Here is a 10,785-nt window from a genome sequence, read left to right as displayed (position 1 = left end):
TGACATGAATATAGGAGGCAGACCCTGCCTCTAAGGGCTTTGCAGACATTACTGACTGTGATCCCCCACCCTGGTTACAGATTGGGAAACTGACTACACATGGGATAACTGATTCACAGAGGGATTTGACTTGTCAAAGCCATAAAGCTCTTTAACATGGGAGCTGGGATTTGAACCCAGGCAGTCTGGCCCCAGGGTCTATGTAATCCTCGCCCCACTCATAAGGTACTGAAGACTGGTGGCGTTCCATCGCTAACCCAGATCACGTTTAGGAAAAACCCTCAGCACCCTCACCCCATCTTCACATTAACGCGCTGATGTGCACACCTGAGACCAAGTCAAATGGTGAAGGCTGTAGTGCGTCACAGGGGGCTGGGAAAAGGTGAGATCACACTGTCGATCAAAGGTACCAATTTAAAACAAGATCTTCAAGTAAACTAATGCCTCAGAACTTCCTGTCGCCATCACCAACCAAGGCCTTCGAAAAAACAGCGCACGCAGGCACTTCTGCGCAGCCGCACTACTCCTGTGGAAGTCTTGAGTTCTAAGATTTAACACAGCATTCTAGCCCCTCCCCTCACCTGACTAACGGAAATCTCAGTCCACGCACTGCGCCGCGTGCTCAGGAGCCGCCGCCCCGCCCTCCCTGAGAAGCCAAGCCCCGCCCCTCCTAGCACCTAGCAACGCTAATTGGCTGTTGGCTGCCTACGGGTCGGGGCGTGTCCATTAGAGTTTTCTAGGTTTTAGTCAACGCTGAGTCTCCGCGCTTAACGCGTGTGAGCTACGGAGTCTGGCGCCAGTTTGGCCTCTGATGGAAAGCGCGTCAAGCAGCTGAATTGCGCTTCCGTCTAGAGGACCTTTTGAGCCTCGGTGGCCATAACTGTAGTGACTTTTGCGATTGGAGGCGGCGGGACACCGTGAGGCGCTTTTCGGAGAGCGGCTTGGCAGACTGCGGAAAAAGTAAGTTTATCCAGCATCCCTTGTTTGCCGCTTGTACTTTCTTGCCCAAATGGGAGTGTGAGCTGCCGAGGCCCGACCAATTAATGTGTGAAAAGATCCGGGGCTCTGCGGCCGGAGGCCAGAGAGGTTGAATCTGAGAGCCTTGACCTGGGGTCCCGGGGAGGATAGGCGGCGCGGACCGGGGGTCCCGGGGAGGATAGGCCGCGCAGACCGGGGGTCCGGGGGATGATAGGCTGCGCGGGTTGGGGGGCCCGGGGAGGATCGGCCGCGGGGGACAGAGTGCGAGGGTCTTAAGAGACTCTGTGAGTGTGAGCTGCGAGATCTGGCTCATTACTGGATGCCGCCTTTCTGGGGGGCGCTGGTCAGTCTTTTTCTTGCCTGGGGGAGGCGGTTTGGCAGACCGGCGAGGCGATTCCTAGCGCAGCTGTGGCGCTGATGCGGATTGGGATGCGTTGAGGGCGAGTGCGTCGGGTGGGTCGGAGCTGACTGGTCATGCCGCCGGGTTGTGTGGTTGTACAGGCTTCCCGGGGGTGAGGCGAGGAGGCCGGTGCTCCATGGGTGCTGTGCAGATGGCTGGGTGCTTTAGGAAGGAAGGTCGGTGCTGGAGTCCGGAAACGCTCGCGAACGTAAAGAGAGCGGGCGGGCGGGCAGTACTGGGGGGCGGCTACTCCGCCGCCTCTTCCAGACCTTGCTACGCAGCGGTTTTGTGGTAAACTCGGATTGTTGTTGTCGTGTGCCTGCGTGCAGTCGGTTCCGACCCATAGCGACCGTTTCAGAGAAGCGGCTGGTCAACTCGTGTTGGCGGTTTGTAGCCCCTCGGGTGTGCCGGCATGATAAAGCAGGGAGCCGGCTAGAGTCGGGTTCGGGCCTCCCTGGGCCGCTCGCAGCATGTGGACGAAATGACCTGCCATCTAGAAACTTCTTGTCTCTAAAGTTTGAAACGTACAGTGGTTTTTGCCAGTTCTGCCAGGAAATTAAAAATGTGATTGTTCAGTATATTAACAGTGTCCTGCTGTTAGGTCTGTGTTTGTTGTTTGTTTGTTTTAAAGCACAATTTTGTTTAAACCAAACAATAAACTTCAAAAAAAAAAAAAAATGAAGCTTGGCGCGGTTTCCCGGTGTGTTCTCCTCGCGGGTGAAAGAAAAACTGTTTCAGTCTCACCTTGGTGAGCTCAGCCTAATCTGATATTTTGCTGTTAATATGTAGCTTACTCACTTGACTGTTGCAGAATGTCTTTAGTGTCTCAAAAGGAGCAGCTGTGCATGGTGGTGTAGTGGTTAAGCACTCGATTGCGAGTTTAAACATTAGCTGTTCGATCCCACCAACCGCTCTGCAGGCTTCCATACAGATTTACGCCATGGAAACCTCATGGGACAGTTCTACTCTGCCCTACAGGGTCTCCATGAGTCGGAATGGACTCAAAGGCAATGGGTTTGGTTGCTGAGAATGTGTAACATGGCTTTTTTAAAAAATGCAGATGTCTTGTTTTTCTGTTATGGTGAGCTTCTGTTTCTATTGTAAAATATGAATAATAGTTTCAAGTAGACTTGTTTTGCAAGGTTTTGAATTTAAAGAATTTTACTAATTCTGCATAAACTAGTCACAGGAACTCTGGTAGTGCAATGGATTACGAGTTGGGCTGCAAACCCCAAAGTCAGCAGTTCTAATCTTCCAGTCGCTCCGCTAGCAAAAGATGAAGCTTTCTGCGCCTGTAAATATTTACTGCCTTGGAAATCCTGTATACAGGGGTGCTCTGAGTGGGAACCAACGCCAAGGCACACAGCCACCACCACCACCAAGCTAGTTATGGTTGAGCTTTAAGAAAATGTTGCAGAAGCAGTATTATTTACCTTGTGAGAAGAAGGGAAAATGTATGGCGTGCTGCCTATGACCAAGGCATGATGCTACCATTCTTAACTAATTTGATTTTATATAGTCCTGTAAAGTAAATGTCCCAATTTTACAATTTAAGAAATTGAGGCACAGAGAGATGAGAGATACCTGCCTGAAGTGAATTAACAGATTTTGCTAATTGGATTTGGGTTCAAGTGTTTATGATTAAATCCTAGTCCTTTTGTACCATCCCCTGGTACAAAAAGGTGTTGTTGTTGTTAAGTGCCATCAAGTCCGTTAACGACCCATAGTGACCCTGTATAAGGTTTCTGAGAGGCAGCTGGTGAGCTTGAACTGCTGATACTACCTTGCAATTCAAACTGCTTTGCAGTCTGGCGCTTTAACCCACAGCACCACACCAGGACTCCACTAAAAGGTGTAGCAATTCATTTATAAGACATGATGGTGATATTTGCAGTGCACAGATACAGTATGCCTGAAAAGTGCATGGTATGACTCTAAAGGCTTGCTGTTCAGGTGCTCTGTGATGAATAGTTCCATTAGGAGCATGTGGTGAATAGTCATACAATAGAATCATAGTAGCTAACAGTTCATTTGCTATGAATACTTGATTTGTATTGCATTTAATCTTCATAGCAACTTCATGGAGTTTGTACTAATATTACCCTCACTTTTTCGATTTTTTTAATGGAAGCACAGAGAAGTTAAGTTTTCCAAAGTCACACCATTAGTTAGTGGGGGAGCTGGGACCTAAACTCAGGAATTCTTGACACCACGCCTAAGTTAATGTTGTAACTAGCAACATGTGGCAACTGTCTTAAAAGCATTAAAATGTGAGTGTTTGGTAGTTCCTGGAAAGCAGTGCCACCTCCAGGTGGAATGATCACTGACAACACAGTGGGGTTTGGAGATGGAATTGAATTTAGCCTTGAAGTTGGTTCTCCTGGTGAAGAGACAACATGGTATTACGGGCAGAGGAATGAGAGGTTTAAACTGTGCAAGATGGTGTTAATTGCAAGTGTGCCACAAATGTAAAAGTACTAGGAGGCCCTTGGTAGACTTGGTGCACACTGTTCTGTGTCTCATTGGAGCCAAATTTCTACCCTGTGTCATGATTTATACAGTAGGGATTGTCAAATGTCAGATTTCTACTGTAAATTATAAATGATAGCCACTTTTAAGTAAACTTGTTTTGCAAGGTTTTGAATGGAAAGAATTTTACTAATTCTGCATAAGCTAGTCATGGTTGAGCTTTAAGAAAATGTCGCAGAAACTTTGATTATTTTACCTTGTGGGGAAATGTAACAGCACAGAGGTTGGCAATTTTTTTTTGTATAGGGCCAGATAGTATTTTTTTTTTTTTTTAATCAAAGTGACCTCTGAGAGATGGGCTAGGGTCCTTACAAGGATAGGAGTTTGGGTTTTGCTTTGTTACTGCTAGAGAAGGGATTCCAAGTAGATGTGATATTGAAGAAGTAAAGAGTGTACACTGGAGCCAGGCTTCACCACTTAATAGGGATAAGACTTGGGTAAAATACTTTAAAAATCCCTCTTTGCCTCAGTTTTCCCATAAGGAAAATGGAGACAATACTATAACCTACTCCTGGTGTGGCACTATGGGTGAATGTGCCTGACTGCAAAGCCATTTGAACTGCTAGGTGGGAGGTTCAAGCTCACCAGCTTCTCCCTGGAAACCCTATACTGGGTTGATATGGATTGGAACCCACTGGCCGGCACTTAACAGCAACAAACCCCACAGGAGTCCTGGTGTGGTTCTTTCTGTGGGTTAATGTGCTACACTGCAAGGCCAGTTTGAATTGCAAGGTCGGCGTTTAAAGCTCACCAGCCACTCCATGGAAAACCCTATACAGGGTCTCTCTGAGTCAGAACCAACTCCACAGCACTTAACTACAACAAACCCCATAAGGTTGTTAGAAATACTGTCAGAGTGTCATAAACACAGCTGTAGTTGGGAAATTATCTCACTATCCTCATTCTTGAGATTTCAAGTGGAGCTGAAATGGACTTTAGAGATAGCCGTGGTCAGTTTTTCACCTGGCAGGTGAGGAAGTGGTGGTTTAATGGTCTGCCCAGCCCATGTAGGTGGTAGGGGCCAAATCCAAAATAGACTACTGGTTCTATTTTGAGGTTCTCATTTGAGGGCTTCTCCCCAGCATGCTCTGCGTCCATAAGTAAAAAATCCTTTCTGAAATCCATTCCAAAACTGTTGCTAGCATTCATGTTGTAGAATTTAATTTGCAAAGCATTCATTTCACAGGTTGGAGTTGTTTTTGGAATTGAGGTTTAGATTTTGCTTCATATTTCTAGTAATATAGTTCTTCAATTTTTTAAAGTATTCTTCTAAATCATTAATGGAAGAATTGATATTTTGCCACTCTCAAATTCATTGAGGGCTCCAGTTAAATTTGAGGTGGCATTCTGAGAGCCTTTCCCTATTAAGATAGTAAGTATGTTTAGTGAATTTTTCATGCATTGCCTTTCAGGAGTTGAAAGTTTACCAGTAGATGACCAAGCAGTTTCACAAATAAACCTTCCTGAATTTTTAAAAAAGAAATAGACCCAACCCAGTGAAGTGGAGTTTATCCTGTCATACAAAAAAGATGTCTACTGCTTCCAGTGAAAATGATGTGGTTTGTATTTCAAACTGAAAATCTGTATTTGTTCTTTTTGTTCTGTAATAGTTCTTATTAATTCATTTGAATTTCATACAGTGAAATGCATAGATCTTAAGTAGATAAATCATGACTTTTGACAGCAATAACAATTTAATACATACCTCTATTAAGATATCGGAGTCTTGGTATGGCGCTGTGGGCTAATGTTTCAGACTGCAAAAGCTGTTTGAACTACAAGGTCGGTGGTTCAAGCTTACCACCTGCTCCATGGAAACTCTATACAAGGTCGCTATGGGTCGGAATCGACTCAATGGCACTTAACAAAAACAACATTAAGATAGACAACATTTTCAGGGCCCCAGATATTTGTCTTTCCAGTCAGTTTTCACATATATACCTCAAAAGCATTGTTTTGATTATTTTAGAACTTTGTATAATTGGAATAATATAGGATATACTCCTTTGCTTGATTTCATTTCCTTAGTATAATGTTTTTGAGATGTATCTGTGCTGTTAGAATGGATTGATAGTTCCTCAGGACTCTCTTATTGCTAATTGTTACTTCACTGTATGAACATTCACATTTTATTTATCCATTCTTGGTAGACATTTAGGTTGTTTCCAGGATTGGAATATCGTGTATTATGCTGCTATGTGCAATACTTTAAAAGCACTACATTTACATCTCTTCTGAGTAATACTCAGGAGTTCAATTGGTTGGTTATGGGGTTGGTGTGAATTTAACTTCATCACAATGCCAGTTTTTCAAAGTGGTTGGAATGTTTTGCCGTTCCATCACATTCTGCTATGTTTCTTGATCCTTGAACTTGAATTATACATAATTTGACTTATAAAAGACACATTAATTATCTCTATAAGAACAGGTACAGACAAGTCTCTTGACTTACATCCACCCCAATATTTCTTCTATGGAGATAATGTTAACTGCCTACCAAGAGTTGTGGTTTCTGACATAATTATCTGAAAACATTTTGCAAGCGTAAAGGTAATACCAAGAGTAAGATGGTGGCTTAGTTTATAAGTACTGATCGGTTTGAACCGCAAGGTCAGCAGTTCAAACTCAGCAGCCACTCCTTGGAAACCCTGTACAGGATTGCCATGAGTCAGAATCAATTCGATGGCACTTAACAGCCACAGCAATCTATAGTACAGTGCCATATTATTTTGGTTATCTAATCAATGCAAGGTTAATCCGGTAATTTCTATCATATATTTTGAAACAAACCATACATAGCCACTGGGTATGTTTACTTTAAAATTATTCTTAAAGTTCATAGTTTCTAAAAGAGTTAAAATGTAAGGTAATCAGTATTTACTTATCTATACTTTGCCTTATTCCAAAAATTTAATTAATGATTTAGAGATTAATTTGCTAAAAATAATAGGGACTTAAGTGGTTTTGTATTTTGTCCACATAGTGGCACTGTTAGATTATTTAAAATTTAAAAGCCATAGGATTTGGTCCTTTGCTCATGGTTAGAATTATTTCCTTTTAATAAGGTTCTGATGCCAAATTACTAGACAACTAATTTTTCAACTCTGAAGTACATAAGAGATTTAACTTGGTGGAAAACGGTGTTTTTCTTATTAATTCAACTAATTATAGTTGAATTAATAAGAAAACAGCTCTTTAATTACATCTTTTCATGTAGTTGTGGTTTTTGCAATGGACAAAGGTCGTTTGATATCACAAATAGGCCTTTGGAGCTTCCTGAAAGCGAAATTGGAAACTTGGAACTTTTTTTTTTGAGTTTTTCTTTAGCCTTTTAATTTGTTAAAAAATCTTCTTTAGATAAGAACTCGGATACCTACTTATGATGATGATAATACTGTCCTTTATGCATACGAGCCAAACATTGCATTTTTCCGTGAAGTAAGTAAATTAATTGCTGTTTGCCAAATATATTAACATCATGCTAAAGGAAAAGGTTTACATTCTTTTTTGGCCTTCATGTACTATGAAGTTCCTCTGAGCTCATATTTAAGAAAATCTTTTTCTCTTGAATTTGCGTGCATCCTTTCTTTACTTCCCTTGTTTCCTTAAATTCAGAGCAGTTTTGTATTTGTTTTAAGTACAAAATTCATTTCCTTTCTAATCTTTTTAATAATAAATTCTTCATTCTTCTCTTTCGTACTTGAGCCTTGTCACTTTCATTCTCATACTGTATGTTTTATTCTCATATTAATGTGTTCTTATTTCATCGTATCTCTGCTTAATATTAAGACTTCTGAAATCTTCTGAAAGGTTGGTTTAAAAAAATAAAATACAATTTAAAATGTTGGGTTTTTTTTCCCCAGTGTTCAGTTCAGTTTGACTCTTAGAGAAGTAAATAATTAACTATTTAATTAAAAAATATTAGCAGGCCAATGTTGTCCCTGAGACACCCACCGATGAAGATAACGAAAAAACAGTTAAGGATGTTCTTGCCCACTGCCAGGTATGAAAGTTCTGCCTCTCAAATATAATTTTCTAAAATATGTAACTAAATTTTTATTTCATTTGATGTCATTATACTATTAGTAGAAATTTTAGAGTATCCAATTAGATGAGGCTTTCTGCTCTCCTGAAGATTTACAGCCTTGGAAAACCCTATACAGGGTTGCTGAGTTGAAACCGACTCCATGGCACATTATGATGATTTTTAACAATTTATCATTCATATAACTCTTCAGGTAAAAAATTTGAAATGGCAATATATAGATTTGTGTAGCTTTTTTAAAAATCCCGTAACAATGTAGCTGTAGTTGTCTGTTTCATCTAGATTGTTATATATTTAACTTCCCCTTTCATAGGACATTGGCTAATTTGGCCAGTGGGTTTGCATCAGCATCACCTGGAGGGCTTGTTAAAGCACAGACCAATCTCCACCCGTACTCTGGAAGTTCCTGATTCAGTAGATTTGGGCTGGAGCCTGAGACTTTGCATTTCTGACAGACAAGCTCTCACAAGTAATGTTGGTGCTGCCATCCATGGGATTACAATGGGATATGTACTACTCCAGGCTGGGGGAGGCCTGGTCGTACAGTAGTTAAGCATTCAGCTGCTAACTGAAAGGTCAGCAATCGTACAGCCACTCCACCAGAGAAAGATGTGGTAATCTGCTCCTATAAAGATTTATAGCCTTGGAAACCCTCGGGGGCAGTTCTACTCTGTCCTAATAGGGTCACTATGAGTTGGAATCGACTTGGTAGCAATGGATTTTGGCTCCAGACTGTGCAGTACTTTATTGAAATAATTGCTTTACTTGTCTCCCTCACCCAACTAAAATGGAGTTTCCTTTAGGTCAGGGACTGTTTGTTTTTTTAATGTCCCTGGTCCTAGGGAATGGGAAAATGTTTTTGGCCTTTTAAGTGCAATTTTTTCCCAAATGAAATGTCTGTATATTCCAACAAAACTTCTCAGTTTATTTTCTGAGTCACATACCCCATTGGCAAACAGGGAACATGTACTCAGAGCATTTGCAAGGTTAATTGTTAATTTCATGACTTTAAGCTACTTCAAAACTTAGAAGTTGTATTTAGTTTAGTGTTCTCTCCATATCTGAATGCTCACGGCCTAGTAGTTCACACGAGAGAGACTCTTTGGGCTTTATAGAGATTCGAAAATTCCTTTCCTAAAGTGCACCCTCCTTAATGGGAAAGGAAAGGACTCTATCATAAATCTGATAGGTTATAGGGATTGCGGCATATTTGCTTTCCCGTATTAAAGTTCCTTTCAGTACCTATATGAAATGAAGTCCTTTACTAGAAGTTGGGGCTCCTGATCTCAGCCATTCAGGCAGTGGGTCACCTACAGCCAGACATCAATGAATGTCTACAACTTGGTAGCTTACTTTCTTTCTAGCAGTTAAAATGTGACCTGATGGTATTTTACTATATATTATTTTCTTTTGAAATAAGGAAGTACTAAAATAATTTATATTATAATAGGTCATACATGATGCTATTCAAAACCTGGATAGGAAGTTTGATGTGATTCATGGAAAGGTGTCAAAAATCCAACGCCATCGTTCAAAATCATTTTGGCAGCGTCGTGTAAGTGTTACAAAAATATTTTCATAACTATGATAAACCTCTAGGTTCCAAAGGTATCAGTCAATTAGAAGTAATAACTGCATTTAGCAGAGTAGATCTGTACTTGCTGTAGTAGCAGATAAACTTAAATTCTGTTAGAAGAACAGAGAAGTTTAATTGTAATCAGTATGTGGCAATGAGCATTTAATCAGTATGTGGCAATGAGCATATTGTTAGTGTAACATAAAATACAATTAAATTGGATGGTTAAATAGGACTGAAATAAGTCATATAACCAATTAAATTGGAGGGTTAAATAGGACTAAATAAATCATAGGATAGCACTGTTGTCTTTAATGTGAAGCACTATTGGATGGGAACAAAATATTAATTTACTAAGTTATTTTTATTTTTTTCTCTTTTCAGAAGAAATCATTGGGATACAAACATCACAGCCACCCGTATCCTAAAAAAAACAAATACCAGAAACCCAAGAAGAAGGGACCTCCTGCTGAATTCGAGTGCGCTGAAAGTTATAGCCCGACTTTACCAGTGACAAGACGAGGAATTGCTTTTCAGCCCAACTCTTCAGATTTAGGCAGTGACACTGAATTGGAGCAGCGACTCTTCAATGATCAGGAAAGAGACTTCAGCCAGAGTCCACCGACTACCTCTGCCCTTGCTAAAAAGCCACATCACTCTTATTATACACAAGATGATCCTGGTCCTTCCTCAAGGCCTTGCTTTTCCAGCCCAAGGGCTGCCAGCATCGTCAGTGTCAGTCTCTTCTCATCTACCCCACCTGATGACAGCACAGTGCCTGAGTCGGTGCCAAGCCAAAGTGAACCCGACCAGCAGAATGATCCTAGTCACCGTACTCTCTGCATTCCTGCTTTGGGTGAGTTTGAAATGATGTATTTTACAAGTAGCACTGCTTGACCTGGTGTATTCATCAGCATCTGTCATAGAAGCTAGGAGATGATTTTTATTCCCCATGTTCCTCAGTTGGTGGTGTTGAGGGCAGTTATACTGAAAATAGAAAATCTTGTAGTTAATTCATTTTTAATTTTAAATGATAGTTTTACACCAAAATTCATATCTTTACATAAGGTTTATCAGCAGTAATCATTAAAATTAGATACATATATTATTCAAGGCATAACTTTAGAACTACACATTAAAAATTAAGCTTTGTGAGTTTTTTGTTTTTTTTTTTAAGGTTTTTATTGTGGATTGAGTGAAAGTTTACAGGGCACATCATCAGTTTCACATTCAACAATTCATATAACTTGTTTCATT

At 40.8% G+C, this 10,785-nt stretch overlaps 1 protein-coding gene across 1 annotated transcript; it reads left to right on the top strand.

Annotated features, from left to right (window-relative positions):
• The first annotated feature begins 5,436 nt into the window (after positions 1–5,436).
• On the top strand, positions 5,437–10,292 carry SCML1 (sex comb on midleg-like 1 (Drosophila)). The gene is made up of 5 exons (XM_006835684.1): positions 5,437–5,466; positions 7,265–7,345; positions 7,836–7,910; positions 9,403–9,507; positions 10,239–10,292. Exons 1-5 carry the CDS (start codon positions 5,437–5,439, stop codon positions 10,290–10,292), a joined length of 345 nt encoding a protein of 114 aa, XP_006835747.1.
• Positions 10,293–10,785: the final 493 nt, after the last annotated feature.

The sequence above is a fragment of the Chrysochloris asiatica genome, unplaced genomic scaffold (genome assembly GCF_000296735.1).
Source record: "Chrysochloris asiatica unplaced genomic scaffold, ChrAsi1.0 scaffold00018, whole genome shotgun sequence".
In the NCBI taxonomy this organism is placed as follows: Eukaryota; Metazoa; Chordata; class Mammalia; order Afrosoricida; family Chrysochloridae; genus Chrysochloris; species Chrysochloris asiatica.
The sequence above is the reverse complement of the archived record's forward strand: the minus strand, read 5'-3'. Positions and strand labels throughout refer to the sequence as shown.

Excerpts from the sequence above, each read along its gene's own strand:
- SCML1 (XM_006835684.1), top strand. The coding sequence starts at position 5,437 with ATGTCTACTGCTTCCAGTGAAAATGATGTG. Across the intron at positions 5,467-7,264 it reads CTTCCAGTGAAAATGATGTG|ATAAGAACTCGGATACCTAC; the intron begins GTTTGTATTTCA and ends AATCTTCTTTAG. Across the intron at positions 7,346-7,835 it reads ACATTGCATTTTTCCGTGAA|GCCAATGTTGTCCCTGAGAC; the intron begins GTAAGTAAATTA and ends AAATATTAGCAG.